At 49.3% G+C, this 16,044-nt stretch overlaps 1 protein-coding gene across 1 annotated transcript; it reads right to left on the bottom strand.

Annotated features, from left to right (window-relative positions):
* Positions 1–654: 654 nt before the first annotated feature.
* B3GNT6 (UDP-GlcNAc:betaGal beta-1,3-N-acetylglucosaminyltransferase 6) lies at positions 655–8,251 on the bottom strand. Its single transcript, XM_004051856.5, has 2 exons — positions 8,182–8,251; positions 655–3,088 (listed from the first exon to the last, which is right to left on the bottom strand). The coding sequence occupies exon 2, from the start codon at positions 3,086–3,088 to the stop codon at positions 1,934–1,936; it is 1,155 nt and encodes a 384-aa protein (XP_004051904.2). The 5' UTR covers positions 8,182–8,251; the 3' UTR covers positions 655–1,933.
* Between the last annotated feature and the right edge of the window lie 7,793 nt (positions 8,252–16,044).

The following is a 16,044-nucleotide window of genomic DNA, read 5'->3' as shown; positions in this document are numbered from 1 at the left end:
GAGAGCATAAGCAGGCCCAGGTGCCACAGTGATCCTCATCCACTCCCGTCCATCCATGAGGGCCTAGTCACAGGGCCACATCTAACTTCAGGGGATGGGGTGCTGGGAAATGGAGTCTAGGTGAGTGCCCAGGAGGAAGGGGACAGCCGACTCAGGTGGGCAGCTGGCAGCCTCCCCCACAGGCGTCCTAACTGGTGCAAGAGACATGCAGGATGGAGGTGGTTGGAGGACATTTCGGTAACTAGGTCAGAGCTTGTGCAAAATGCAGAGACAAGAGAGAGCCTGACAAAGCACAGGCACTGTCACCTGGATGGAGGCCGACAGTGGGAGGGAGGGATCAGTGAGCAGCAGGCGGATGGCAGGAGCCTGAAATGCAGGACTGAGGAGTCTGGTCTTTGTCCTGAAGGCAGGGAAGGACCTTTGGCCAGTCTCCTGACTTTCTGCCCCGGCTCTTTCCTCCCTGAAGGTGAGTCCCTCGTGTCCATCTTACATAGTTGGGACCTTGCTGACACACACTTCTGCCTGCCCTTAGGCTGTTTCCTTGATTTTCTATGTTGCCAAGATGACTGGCAGCTGCTGGAGGTCAGGACCACAGCCTGGTTCTCAGAGCCCCAGCCACCAAGTTCCCACCCACCCTTGCAAACTCTCTCTTTTTTTTTTTTTTTTTTTTTGAGATGGAGTCTTGCTCTGTCGCCCAGGCTGGAGTGCAGTGGCACGATCTCGGCTCACTGCAACCTCCGCCTCCCAGGTTCAAGCGATTCTCCTGCCTCAGCCTCCCAAATAGCTGAGATTACAGGCACGAGCCACTACGGCCGGCTAATTTTTGTACTCCTAATAGAGACGGGGTTTCACCATATTGGCCAGGCTGGTCTCGAACTCTTGACCTCGTGATCCGCCCTCCTCAGCCTCCCAAAGTGCTGGGATTACAGGCGTGAGCCACCTCGCCTGGCCCCACAATCTTAACCACTGTCCACTTCGGTCTCAGATCCCCCACCTCCCGAACACAATTCTACACACCTGCCTCCACAGGCTCCCCAACACTGGCCTCCATGTTCCCACCAGTCTTTCTCCACTTCGGACTCCCCGGAACTCCCTGCTGGGTTGTCCAAGGCCCACTGAACCTGAGGCCCAGACCCCGGCAAGGAGCCTGTCTCTGACCCGTGGGGGTGAGTATTGGTGGGCAGGACCCAACTAGGCCATTAGCGTTGGTTGGGGTGAGTGTGGAGGGGACCACAGTGGTGTGCTGTCTGGGAATGCCATGGCCCTGGATTAGTCACTGTCTGACCGGGCCTCTGGTTTCCACTTTGCACGGTGAAGATTTCTACCTCACGGTGTACTGGGGCAGTGGTGGGAAGAAGGCCACCACATGCGCCTCAGTTGCGTGTTGGCTGACTTCTTGGGGGAGGGGGAAGCGGCATCCACCTGACACTGTCAGCCCAGCTCCAGCTCCAGCTCCACTCACTTGTAAACAGTGGAAATCACAACTGACATTTGTAGGCACATGGCAGGGGGCGCTGATCCTGGCTCCCACGCTCCCAGGTCTCCCTTGCTCCACTGCTCAAGAGGACCCGAGTGTGGGAGCGAGGTGCCCGGAAGTCTTGCAGAGACGGCGGTGGAGCTGGCTTTGCGAGGATGAAGAGATAGTCTAGCCGAGTGGTCCTCAGGCCTAGCTGCACATTCGCATCACTGGAGGAACTTAAAAAATACTTAACATGTCTGGGTCCACCCCAGACTAATCAAATCGAAACTTCGGGAGATGGAGCCAGGATGTAGGCATTTTCCACACCCCCCACCCCAGCTGATTTCAGTGCGCAGCTGGGGTTCAGGTGCACAGAGCTGGGCAGGACGTAAGGTACCCAGAGCGGGAAAGCTGCCTTCTCAGCATGGACACCGTCATGGTTGGAGGCCCGGGGCTGAAGCCGCCCAACTGGCCTCAGGAGACCCGGTGTCCCCGGTCACAGCTGAGCGCGGGGCTGTGCAGCGCCTTCCACATGAGCAGCATCTCGTAGGGCGCGAAGCGGTGCACTAGCAGCAACTCGCGGTACATGCAAGGGTCGAAGGAGGACTGCTGTGCGCCAGGCAGCTGCACGCCGAAGGGCCGGATGCCCTCGTGGCCGCTGGGCGCCAGGCCGGCGCGCTCCAGACACATGCCCATGTAGGCGTCGTCGATGGGGAAGAGCGGGGTGTGGCGGGCGGCCGCGCGCAGGGCCCGGGCCGTGGGGCCGGACAGGAGGAAGCCGCCGCCGCTGCAGTACACCGGGTAAGCGGACCCGGGGAAGAGCTGCGGCGGCACGAAGTACTTGCTCCAGCTGTCGCGGATGGGCACGGAGCCCTCCATGAGCTGGCCGGAGAACAGGTGGCGGCCGGGTGGCTGCGCCTGCAGGAAGCGGACTACGTTGGCGGTGTGCACGAACACGTCGTCGTCGCCGCTGAGCAGAAAGCGCGCGTGCGGGCAGCGTGCAGCCAGCCAGTCGAGCAAGTGCAGGTGCTTGAGCGTGAGGTTGAGGAAGGTGTCCGCGAAGGCCCACTGCAGCACGTCGCCGTGCTCGCGCGCCTCCAGCGCCACCAGCTCCGCCAGCCGCTCCGCGCGCGCCTGGTCCTCGGGGCCCGGGGTGCCCAATAGGAAGAGGCGGCGCACTGGCCGCCCGCCGTAGCTGCGCTCTTGCCCCCACGTGCGCCGGATGAGCTCGCGTCGCTCGTAGTGCTCAGGCGCCGACTTCACCGCCAGGAGCAGGAACACGCCTCGGCCGCCGGCGCACTTGGCCGGTGCGTCCCAAAGCAGCGGAAAGTGGCGGCAGTGGCGGTACCGCAGGAAGTCCTGGATGCGCGCGGGCAGCTGCTCGAAGTCGGCCGTGGCGTTCGCCGAGGCGTTCGCCACGCACGGGGGCCCGGGGACGAGCTCCGAGGGCGGTTCGTCAGCCGCGGGAGCGTCGGTGGGACTCTCTGGCGTCTCCTCCTGCAGGGACCTCTCCTCCCGCGGGGACCTTGGCGCCTGGAGGAACCACTGCTGCAGTGCTAAGAAACTCACGCCCACCAGGAGGCAGGCCAGAGTCTTGGCAGTCAGGGACCTGCGGCAGGGAAAAGCCATCTGTGGGGGAAACCGAGTCAGAGGTGAGCCGGAAGTCGTCTTTGACACCGGCAGGACACCACCCGTACCCCGTCACTTCTCTCCCAGAACCCAGCTCCAGCCCCTTCTCAACTCTGCTGTTACGTGGTAAAAAGGAATCAAAATCCAAGATTACACTGACGGTCTCTGGTCTCCCACACTCCGGACCGTTCCTCTGACCTTCAGATTTGTGTCTCTCTTTGCCTCCTGACAACACCGCCCCACAACCCATCACATAGGCCCAGTGGACTCATCGTCTGAGTCTCCATCTTCCTCTGAACCCGTACCCTGCTGTTCCCACCTCCGTTCACCTGACAACTCCAGCCAGAAGCCCCAGCCTTCTTGTCCTTCTCAGCTGCTACCTGCTCTCCGCATCCTGTTGATTCTGCGCCCTACATCCCTCTCATTTATTCCCTCCTCTCCACCTCTGTCCAGCTCGGATCATCTCTAATCACTTCTCCTCGTTGCCTCCCGAGTCGAGGAAGCATGAGGTGATAGCACTGAACTCAGACCCAGAGCTGAATTCTGCCTTCCCCACTTCCCCATCTGCACCGTCTGAACAGTCAGTTCCGATGGCTGGGTCTGAGTGTTCTCATCTGTGACGAAGGGTTAGTGAATTCCTACTGCAGGGCTGTTGTGAGCATGAAATGAGTATGAAGTGGCCAGTGACTGGGTGACACGGGTGATATGACCTTTTGGGTGAGATGACCTCCACGGCATCCTCTAGCTCTGCCTCCTCATTCTACCTGCTGGTATTATTTGCTGTTCCCAAACATTTACCTTCAGGCCCTCTCCTGCATGTAGCCTGCCCAGGTGCACCTCAGGCCTGGCTTTCATGAAGACCCCCAGGATGAATCCCAGGTCAGAACAACCTTTCCTGTATTTAACTGTGCCCTGCTAAAAATTCAGTCACATCAGGTTCTGCATCTCAGACCGTTGGCTATTTATTTATTTGAGACAGGGTCTTGCTGTGTCACCCAGGCTGGAGTGCAGTGACACCATCATGACTCACTGCAGTCTTGACCACCTAGGCTCAAGCAGTCCTCCCACTTCAGCTTTTGGAGTAGTTGAGGCGCTCTACAGAAGCACGCCACCACACCTGGGTCATTAAATTTTTTTTCTTTTTTTTTCTGTAGAGACGGGTTTCCACTATATTGCCCAGTCTGGTCTTGAACTCCTGGGTTCAAGTGATCCTCCCACCTCAGCCCCGCAAAGTGCTGGGATTACAGGCATGAGCCACTGTGCCCCGTTCCTTCTCCCTCCTTAAAACAGACCCCACACTCTCCTGCCTTTCCTCCTTTCTTTTTGACCATGTTTCTCAGTTCCCTTTGCTGAGTTCCCCCTCTGTAATAACCTCCTCCTCCTCCTCTTCCCCCTCCCCCTCCCCTCCTCCTCCCCCTCCCCTCCTCCTCCCCCTCCTCCCTCCTCTGTCCTCCCTTCTCTCCCTCCCCCTCCTCCTCCCCCTCCCCCTTGTCCCCTCCCCCTCATTCCCCTCCCCCTCATCCCCCTCCTCCTCCCCCTCCTCCCATATCCCCCTCTTCCCCCTCCTCCCCCCTCCTCCCTCTTCCCCCCTCTTCCCCCCTCCCCTTCCCCCCCTCCTCTTCTTCTTCTTCTTTCTTCCTTTCTTCTTCTTCTTTTTTTTTGAGACAGGGTCAGACTCTATCACCCAGGCTGGAATGCAGTGGTGTGATCGTGGCTCACTGCAGCCCGCACTTCCCAGGCTCAGGTGATCCTCCCACCTCAGCTTCCCAAATAGCTGGGACCACAGGCATGTGCCACAGTGCTTGGCTAATTTTTTCTATTTTTTTTTGTAGAGACAGTGTCTTGCCATATTGTCCAGGCTTGAGCTCAAATTCTTGGGCTCAAGCGATCCTCCCGCCTTGGCTTCCCAAAGTGCTGGGATTACAGGTGTGAGCCACCGCACCTGACCTCTCTAATAATAACCTTTAATAGTGGAAGGCCTCTAGGGCTCTGACTTAGACACTCATTTCACCTTTGTCCAAGATGATCTCCTTCACTGTTAGGACCTCCGAGCTCCAGAGCCACATGTCCATCCAGCCGCCTGACTTAACAGCTCCATATGGCTGTCCACAGCCACCTTGGATGCTACTTGAACTCTCATCTTCCTCCCCTGAGCTGTCCCGGAGTGCTGCCATCCACTGGGTTGTTCAAGCCAAAAACCTTGCTTGACTCCCTCCTTCCCCTCGTTTCCCCACCCAAGCCCCGTTGATTCTCTCTTCTGCATTTTTCATCAACCTACCTGCTTCCATTCCCTCTATCAACAGGTTGATCCAAAGTAACATTCCCGCCTCACATGAAGTAGCGTCCTGCTTGGCGTCTCTACACACTATCTTGCTCTCGGCCGAGCTCTCCCCTCCCGCAGCTGGAAAAACCTTTGAATTACGTAGATTTATGCCGCTCCTCATGCCTTTTCCTTAGCTTCCCTGTGATCCACCTGGCCTTGCCCTCAGCCCAGTGACAGCCTCAGACTGCCAGACCTCTTGCTACCTCAGAGCTTTTCCTTGTGCTGTCCCCCTGCCTGGACTGATGTCTCTCTCCCTGCTCTGTCTACTTAAGAACTCAGTCTCTGGGTCCACTTGACAAGGCATATTCTTGGGGAAGCTTGAATGAAGCCCAAAGGAGACCAGGTACCCTGTTAGACATTCTCAGCATGTGATTTGTTTAAAGATTATCTTCCCTCCTAGGCTGTAAGCATTTTAAGGATAGGGATCGCACCGGTCTTCACCGTTGTATTACCAGCACCCTGCATAGGGTGGGAGGTTAGGACAGCCAAGTAGTAGGAAATGCTGGCTGCCTGGATTCAAATTCCACTGCCACTGCTTTCTAGTGTTGTGATTTTGAGCACGTTGACTTAAGCTCTCAAATACCTGCCTCTGAAGAGTTACTGTGAAGACCAAATGATAATGTGTGTAAAGAATTTACTATGGTCCTTGGCACATAGTATTCAGTAAATATTAGCTGTTAGGATTATCAAGGTGCCGATAAATATTTGCTGAAAGACTGCTTTTCCAAGAGTGTGTGCTCAATAAATACTTCCAGGTATTTTGCACATAGGTGTTATCGCACTGAACCCTATTGCTTGTGTATTACAGTCCATACACAATGTCTGGCACAAAGCAGGCATTCAGTGAAAGAATGGGAGCAGTGAACTACAAATGCAAGCGTGAGAACCCTGCAAAAGTGTGGATGTAATCACTGAGTGCTGATAAGAAATACTAGAGTATTATATAGTATATTGCTCTTCACTTATTCCTGCTTCTGTGTTAGAGGCACTGTGAGAAGAGGGCCTGCGAGATAAGCTATGTCTCTTTTACCGTCAACTGTCTACTCAGTGCACAGTCCTGTGCCTGGCACATTTGGGGAATGCAATATTTTTTTTCAATGAATGAAAGAATAAAAAAATGAATGAAAACAGAATTTGGAGTCTGAATAACTGAGTTTGAGCCCCAGCTTCTTTCCTGAGTTAATCTCCTAGGTTTCAATATCCTCATTTGAAAAATTGAGAAAGTTAACACTCATTTTTCGATGAAATGAGAGAATCCTGTTTATGTTAACGTGCTACACAAATACTAGTTAAAAAAGTTAAACATCCCCCATCATTTCTGGAAAGAAAAATAATCTTCTTAATGTAACAATAAATCTTGTTTCAAAGAAGTTTGCGTTTACTCTGATAAAACGGATAGAAGATCTTGGATCACAGCCAACTTCTGATGTAAAGGAAAAGGTGTTGGGCAAGGCCCTGTTCCCAAGGGCGGTGCTGGCTCGCTCAGCTCTGTTCTTGGATGCCACACTGTGCAGCCTGAGGGCTTTGACTTGCTGTGAAGTATTGGGCATTTCTCTCTATGGTTCTTTTTCATCAGGCATCCTGGAGCCCATGCACCTTAAACTTTCCCAGCCTCTGCTGGCCCTGATCCCTTGTCTCTCAGGACACAGCTCAAATACCACCTCCTCCAGCTCACCTCACGGTAAGTCCAGGTCAACATAACCTGTCTCCTTGTTGATGTCATGGCTGTTGAGTAGCAAGTTTGGTAAAGAGGACAAATCTGCCACTTACTCCATCCCTTTGAACCTCAGGTTCCTTGTTTGTGAGACTTTGGGCAACTCCTTTATCTCAGTGTCTCAGAATTATATGAGTTAATTCATGTAAGGCATTCAGAGCCATGCCTAGCATGTAGTAAGCACCAGAATAACATTAGCAGTTGGCTAACACAGGAGACCATATTTTTATGGATGAAGTCTAGCCTTCTCACACAGTATGGTATAAAGTTCCTCTTTATAAGCTTTATAAAGTTCCTCTGTGATCCTCTAACTGCAGGCATTTCTCACTCTGTTTATTGCCCCACACATATTAACACATCCATTTATTGCTTGCCTTTGCAATGCTATTCACTCTGCCTAGAATTCCCCTTTCTTTTTCTTTTTCTCGACTCACTGCAACCTCAGGCTCTCGGGTTCAAGTGATTCTCCTGCCTCAGCCTCTCTAGTAGCTGGGATTATAGCCGCCCACCACCATGCCCAGGTAATTTTTATATTTTTAGTAGAGATGAGGTTTTACCATGTTTGCGAGGCTGGTCTCGAACTCCTGACCTCAGGTGAGCCACCCGCCATGGCCTCCCAAAGTGCTGGGATTACAGGCGTGAGCCATCTCGCCTGGCCAGGAATTGTCCCCCTTCTTTTCCCAGGAACTACTTTGGTCATTCCCTCCTCTGGTTTGATGCTGAGATAGCTAGCTGGAACACAGATTCCTGGGCCACCCACCCATTCCATACTATCCCAGGGTATTCCTGGAGGAATATTCGTATAGCAGAATATTCATATAGCAGAAAAGGCAAAGAAACCTTTTGTTAGCTATTAGGGCCTTGGCCCCAACCCCCAGCATGAAGCCCTGAGCCCTGGGGTCTGCACTGGACCTGTGCAATAGGGGCAATTCTGTCCTCATTCCTCTCCCCTTGGCCTCCCCCTGTTTCTTGCTTGGCACTCTGATTAGAGGGGAATGCGAAGATGGAAAAATGTACCTCCTTCCCAATAGGAAGAAGCCCAGGCCCCCAGCTTACCTGCAGTCTCTGAGAGAGAAGAAATAGACAGGAGCCATCCCCAGCCTGAGACTAGCCTTTAATCCCTTTACTAGGTTCCACCCAGGCCTGTGGCTTCGTTCAGTCCTCTTGAATCTGACCAATCCATGACATCACCCCTCCTCCTTAGGGGTAAGGTGAAGAGGGGGAGGGCAGCTACAGGCTTCCTTAGCCACCAGTGACTGCCTGCTTCCTCTTTAAGCTCAAATGTCCTTAGAGTGTGGGTCCAGTGAATCTCCTTGGAGGAGATTCTCTATTAAAAATATAAAAATTAGCTGGGCATGGTGGTGGGTGCCTGTAATCCCAGCTACTCGGGAGGCTGAGGCAGGAGAATCACTCGAATCCAGGTGCAGTATCGTACCTGTGCTCCTGGAGAAGGTGCATCTTGTCTGTAAAGACAGTGTGTGATGACGGCCCTCATGTGGAGGCCCCCTGCAAGTTGCCTGGAAAAGTGTATTGTGTGCCTTCAGAGGCAGAGGCAAACTGCCTGAAGGGCTGTGGAAATAGGCACAGAAATAACAGGTTGGCCACATCTGTAAGAGTAAAGTATTTATTGTTGTTGATTGAATAAAATCAGTTTAATTTTAATATTAGGTATGGGGCCCTAATGGATGGGATCACAATGTTAAGTTGTAGTGATCCATCACAGGGTACCATATATACACATTTATATATTTAAAATAGAGATAAAATCTATATTACATTTATATATTAAAATATATAAATATATTTAAAAACATAAATCTATATTAAAATGTATATACATAAATATATATATATATATTTCCAGATTTGAGCATAGGCAAAATTGGGCTGCTAAATGGAGAAGTAGTAGGGGATAATCACCCTTTTCAAAACTAAGGTTTTTTATAATAAGTTTTAATCCTTGAAGGGCCTGCTTCTACTTACATTGGGCCATATTAACTATAAAATGGGGGCTCATGGGGTCCCATTTTATCAAGCCAATGACAAAGAGACACTTTAATTTTAATTGATTATTATTATTAATATTGAAACAGGGTCTTACTGTGTCTCCCAGGCTGGAGTGCAGGGGCACTATCACGGCTCACTGCAGCCTCAGTCTCCTGGGCTCAGGTGATCCTCCCATCTTAGCCTCCCAAGTAGCTGGGACTATAGGCACACACCATCACACATGGTTAATTTTTGTATTTTTTTTGAGATGGGGTTTTGCCATTTTGCCCCGGTTGGTCTTGAACTCCTGGGCTCAAGAGATCTTCCTGCCTTGGTCTCCGTAAGTGCTGGGATTACAGGCATGAGCCACCATGCCCAATCTAATTTATTATTTATTTTGTCAAAGCATCTATGTCCAGTAGAAAACATTTTATAGCAGTGGGTATATGAGCATGGGAAATTTAGGCAAGGCTACACTTAAATTGAGGCATATGCATTTAAAAACTGTTATATGTCGTTACCCTCTCAAGATTATAGGGTCAGAGTGTGTAAATTAATGGGATCCCCAGGTATAATTATATTTTGACCCCCAATATTAAGTTCATGAATTTTTGACAATTAGTACATTTTCACAAATGTTAAGTTAGAACCTATGTCGTAGAGGCGCAAAAACCAATCAGTGCTGTTTTTAATCTTTTTGTTATACAATTTCTTTAGTATATAAATTAGGAATCTTGAATTTCCAATTAAATCAAATTGTGGAAAATATAGCATATATTCAACTTGCCATATATATATATATATATATATGTATATTTATTTATTTATTTATTTGAGACAGAGTCTTGCTCTGTCACCCAGGCTGGAGTGCAGTGGCTTGATCTTGGCTCACTGCAACTTCCGCTTCCTGGGTTCAAGCCGTTCTCCTGCCTCAGCCTCCTGAGTAGCTGGGATTACAAGCATGTACCACCACACCCAGCTAATATTTTTGTATTTTTAGCAGAGATGGGGTTTCTCCATGTTGGCCAGGCCAGTCTCAATCTCATGACCTCAGGTGATCCACCCACCTCAGCCTCCCAAAGTGTTGGGATTACAGGTGTGAGCCCCCACACCCAGCCTATTTATTATATTTATTTTAAAATACGTATATAATTTATTTACATACATTATTTTATATGTAGTTTATATTTAAACTACATTTAAATACATTTATTTATATATAATTTATACATACCTTTTATTTTCCTCTGTATCTAGGGGTTTGTTCATAAATCAATAAGTAATCTAAGGCTAGCATTATGTTTCCTACATTTGGTGTTTGCTCAGTACCTAAAGTTTAAAGTTCTAGGCTGGGCACGGTGGCTCACACCTATAATCCTAGCACTTTAGGAAGCTCAAGTGGGTGAATTGCTTGAGCCCAGTAGTTTGCAACCAGCCTGGGCAACATAGTAAAACCTCTTCTCTACCAAAAAAAAAAAAAAAAAAAAAAAAAATCAGTCAGGTGTTGTGGTGCACACCTGTAGTCCCAGCTATTTAGGAGGCTGAGGTGGGAAGGTTGCTTGATTCTGGGAGATTGAGGCTGCAGTGAGCCACAATAGCACCACTGCACTCCGGCCTGGTCAACAGAGTTAAATAAATAAACAAACAAACAAACAAACAAATAAATAAATAAATAAATAAATAAGGTTTCTCTGCTTTTCTTGGAGTTGTAGCTGCCTAAAGCATTAGTCTCTCTTGTTTGATTTTTGTTGTTGTTGTTTTTGAGGCTTTTAGCCAGCAGAAGCTGTGGGTGTTAATTTCAGCCTCTGGTTGATAAGAGGAAGGAGGAAAGGGACCCACTGTCTCTAGGAAGGAGGCGCTCTCTGGGATGGCCCCGACTGCCAAATAACCAGTCCATTTTTTCTCCTTTTAAGTAAAAATTTTAGAATGACTAGCATTTCTAGGTATCTAAATAGGAAGATCTCTCTCTCTCTCTTCTCTCTCTCTTTCTCAATGTTTGCCTGACAAACTCTTGGTGGTATCAAGTAGCCCCCTATTGTTTTGACCTTACAGATTGTTACTGGAAAAACTTCGGGAGTGACCTCCAGCATACTGGATTCACAGGCAGCTGCTTCTCTTTCCAGGGTGCCCTAATTGACATCTGAGGGGTCGGGATGGGGACCAGGAGCGACCACAGCAAGGAATGCAGCAAAGGAGGCGCTGGCGGCAGCAGCCCTGACTCTTGGGAGGCGCTGTGGGACTCCGGTGAAGTGACTCCACCAGCGGCTAGGGCTGGGCAGTTAGATCCTTTCCCCTGTCTCCACTCACTGACACACAGAGCCCAATGTCGGATCACCCCTTTCTGACTGTTACTCAGGAGGAATGCTGCTCTCCTAGAGCGTGATAGCTCATGTCTCTCAGTAGTGAGATGGAGGTAGAGCTACACTGTCCTGGCTGCCTCACTCTGGCTGGACACCAGGACTTCGTCATTTATAGCCAATACAGTCCTGACCACTACTAAGACCCCAGGTCACAGGGACAGCATGCCTGGCTCAAGGGGCAGCACACCCCCAAAGAGTGGTCCACTGTTTAGGATCCTCGTAATCTCAGGAAGGGAGGCTGAGGTGGAAGGGAAACACACCTTCCTTGCCATGGAACCTGCCCTATGATGGCTCAGGGGAGCCCAGCGGTTCAGAGGTTGTCTGTAGCCACTGTGGTTTCAGGTGACTCCCCAAGACAGCACCGACAGCAGCAGTAAGCAGATGGCAGAGCAGCGTGATGGAGCGGCAGCAAGCAGGGTACTGCCCAGACCCCCTGGGCTGTGTGATACAGAAAGTTAGTCACTCACAGCTGACTTTGGGATTGTGTCCCAGCTGCAACCACAGTCCTGCCAACTACTACAGTTGTTTCCAGTGAAACTCTTTGTGTTTCTCTATTCACTTAGCTGGTGGCTGCTGGAGACAGTAGCTACCTTAACGGTAGTAGAGAAACGTGAATAGTTTCATTCCAAACAGCATCCTCATAGCTTGGTGACTTAGTGGACATTCTGTGAGAATGTTCATCTCTCATCTCTCAGGCTCCTCGTCCCTCTTACTAATTTACCTGGGGGAGGTGCCTGGATGAGAAGAATGAAGGGGGAAAGAGGTGGGAGGAAGAGAGAGAGAAGGGGAGGGACCGAGTGCAGGTTTCTGATGGGGATGGTGAGATACAGCTAGAGGATTAGGAAAGCCCTAAGACTCACAGGCAACTTCATGGTGGGTGAAGGACTAAATAAGGAGCTGGGAGTACTAATTAAATCTGAGAACAAATGAGGGCAAGAGAGCAGCCCCAGGGAGGGACATGACCACTTTCCTCCCTGTCTGTGCCCCACTCATGAGAGTCCAGAGCAGGTTGACTGAATGACTAAATGAATTTTGTTAACTTTTCTTCAAGCCCCCTAAAAACTTATCTTTTCTCCTTGGCAGATACATCTTTCGGGAAATTTGGGAATGATTTGAAGTGGAGAGAAAGTTAAATGGGGGTAAGATTATTGGAATAAAATGAACAGACTTGAAAGACAAACAGCTCTGACCTCTCCAGGAGGTTTCTGGAATGGCCAGGGAGGAACTTAATGAGACATATGTAGTGGGTGTGAGTGCCAAGGGTGGCTTCGGAAAGGTATGTGCTATTCAGAGACGGAATTAACGCACTTCTGACGCCTTTTCAGCCTTCCCGTTTACAATGGGTGGGTGTTTTAATGAGCAGAAAAAGTCTCAGTCCAGTGCATGTTCTGCCACACCCTAGTCTGAAAAACAGGGGCGGGATAAGGCAGAAAAACCCATCTCCACCTCGAAGGCAAACAGGTTCTGTGAGCACAGGCCAGCACCTGATGACCAGGAAGGGGAGAAGGCCGGATAGTCCCTTGTTCCAGGTTGCACTGGTCAGTGAGAGAGGGAAGAGGGGTTGACTCCTCTCGTTTGTCCAGTTTTGAGGTACCCCTACAAGCCCAGGCCAAGCAATCTTATAGGAAAGATACCATTCAGAAACTGTTATGATTAGATTCATACTACACCGTGGTGCTAACCCCTAAGACAATCCTACATTTAACAGATATAGAACCCAAAATTTAGTTGTGACTTGGCCACAACAACACAGCTTTTCAGTGGAGGACCAGGATCCTAAGCTAGGTTAGGTCTTCAGATGCCCCAAAAGGAGATAACTTTTCTAACAGTAAGTACCCTCTCAGGGTTAATGCCAGTGGGCTCCAGCTTGGAGCCTGCTGTTTCAATGCAGTGTCGTGTGAGAGTTATTGCCTTCTACCCCTCAGCCATGTAGCTATCTCTGCTGACAGCCACTGTGCCTCCAGCCCAGCCACGGACATCCAGACTTTGAGGAACTAGAACCCAGGCCCTCAAATAGGCTTCCTTTCCAAGTGTCTGGTGATTCTCTTTGGTTTGAGATGCCCTGTCTTTAAAAATTCCTCTACCTAATCCTTAAATGGTTTGGTTTTTAGGACTCAGTCTGAGACCCTCTTTTCTTCCCTGATCTCATCCATTTCCATTTCAATTAATATGTGTGTCCATGATTCTTTTTTTTTTTTTTTGAGATGGAGTCTTGCTCTGTTGCCCAAGCTGGAGTACAGTGGCACAATCTCAGCTCACTGCAACCTCCACCTCTGGGGTTCAAGCGATTCTCCTTCCTCAGCCTCCCGAGTAGCTGGGATTATAGGCGCACGCCACCATGCCTGGCTATTTTTGTATTTTTTTTTTAGTAGAGATGGGGTTTCGCCATGTTGGTCAGGCTGGTCTCGAACTCCTGACCTCGTGATCCACTCACCTTGGCCTCCCAAAGTGCCGGGATTGCAGGTGTGAGCCACCGTGCCGGACCCATCATTCTTAAATTTACATCTTCAGCCCAGATCTCTCAGCTGAGCTCCAGATTGACATTTATTATCTTTAAGCTCTCTGCCAGGATGTCTCACACAGTCTACAAACTCTGCAAATCCCAAGTGTACTCTATAATACCCTAAACCTTCTTCCCATGTACCTCTGATATATTGGAGTTCGTATCTCTACTGCCACTATCCACCGTTCTTCCTCTATCTAGTATCCCCTACATCCATACTGGCTCCCTTTAATCCATCCTCCATCTTTTCCAGAGCTTTCCAAATTCAAATTCTTTTTTTTTCTTTCAAAGGTGATGTTTCTATTGTCCAGGCTGGAGTGCAGTTGATTTAAGCTCATTGCAGCCTGGAACTCCTGGATTCAAGCGATCCTCCCACCTCAGCCTCCTGAGTAGCTGGAACTACAGGTGAGTGCCACCACACCTGGCTACTTAATTTTTTTTTGTAGAGATGGGGTCTCGTTGTGTTGCCCAGGCTGGTCTTGAACTCCTGGCCTCAAGCAGTCCTCCCACCTTGGTCTTCCAAAGTGTTGGGATTACAGGCATGAGCCACCGCACCAGGACAACCAAATTCAAATTGTAAGATGGCTTTCAAAGCCCTATGTGATGTCATTCCAGTCCATCTCTCCAGAAACTCACCTCTGGCTCCCTCTGCTGTAAAGGGCCTTTCCCCTACTTTCCTTAATGCCTCTCATCCTTCAGTTCTTGGTGTAGATATTCATCTTCAGGGATGTCTTCCCTACTCCAGCTCCCTCATATTCCCTCCTAGAACTCTCTATACCCTTCCTCATGACACTCATCCCAAATGTAATTGGCACAATTACTTTTGAGACACTAAGTGCCATGAGGGCAGGTATCTGTCTTTTCACTGTACTCCTAGCACCTAAAACAGACCTTCCAGTTTATTGAATGGATGGCACATAGTAGGGCTCAATAAATGGATCCCCCCATTTTCTGCTTTCTTATTTCCTTTGAGAATCAAGCCTTACTTTGGGACTAGGCCACCCTGTCAAGTGAGACAGGTCGTGTTTTCTCTGTCACCTAAGAAGACCCACTTGAGGTAGACTGCATTCCAGTCCAGGGCAAAAGAAAGAAAAAAAGAGCTGAAAAGGCCACCCCAGAACTGCACTAGAGAGAAGCCCAGAGTAAGTTCATAAAATTTGCTAAATCAAATGACAGATGCCTTTCTTAGGCAGGTGTGTACTGTTCAGGGTGAAATAAAGCCATCCAAACTCCTTTTCAGCCATTCCCTTCACAAAGCACAGCCCAAATGGCTTTGCACACTCATGTCTGTGTTTTGTCAGGTAAAGATTCCTGTTTCGCCTCTTGCTAGCATCCATCTGTTCATCCAGGCAAGGCTGCCCCACCCTGACGCACAAAGGAGGGACTAGCTGAAGAATCAACCATATGGTCAGCAATGACTAAAACCACCCATTCCAGCAGGCTTGGCTAAGAAAGCTAATATTTGAAAAGCTGTGGTTTGAGGAACTAGGTGAGTTATGGGAAATTCTAATTTGTTTTATATCTTGTAGATGGTACTTCAGTTAAAAGTTATAAACCACAGACACACATGGCTTATGCAGGACCATTTTTTCTGTTCCTGATCTGTCCCTCTTCATTGTGTGAAGCTGGATGGTTCGTGTTTACTTCACAGCTCCTAAAGTTGAAGATACTGAGTATTTAAAGGTATAAATGTTTAATTAAAAAATTATTAGCTTTTAACCTTGTAACATACTCAGGTTTGGAGTAGAAAGGTACTGCAGTACAGTGTTAGGAGCCCAGTGACAAAGAATTCCCAGGATAATGACTGGATGTCATTTCCATGAAGAGGCTTGCTGCTGGCCTATACTGCCAGCTTAAGCAAACTGGGAAAAGATGTGTCCTCTGAGATGCAACCCTATCTTTGGCAGGCTGAGCACAGGCTAGATTTCAGCCTCTCATTCACCCTCCTTCCTCTCTCAACTGGGTGCCTTTGTGTAGTACGTAAACTCTATAATTACACATGGTAGCGCTGCCTTTATATGAATGTATAGATTTTAAAAATATAAATCAGGGATGAAACACTACCAGTAG

The sequence above is a fragment of the Gorilla gorilla genome, chromosome 9, assembly GCF_029281585.2.
Source record: "Gorilla gorilla gorilla isolate KB3781 chromosome 9, NHGRI_mGorGor1-v2.1_pri, whole genome shotgun sequence".
Lineage (NCBI taxonomy): Eukaryota > Metazoa > Chordata > Mammalia > Primates > Hominidae > Gorilla > Gorilla gorilla.
The sequence above is the reverse complement of the archived record's forward strand: the minus strand, read 5'-3'. Positions and strand labels throughout refer to the sequence as shown.

Excerpts from the sequence above, each read along its gene's own strand:
- B3GNT6 (XM_004051856.5), bottom strand. The coding sequence starts at position 3,088 with ATGGCTTTTCCCTGCCGCAGGTCCCTGACTGCCAAGACTCTGGCCTGC.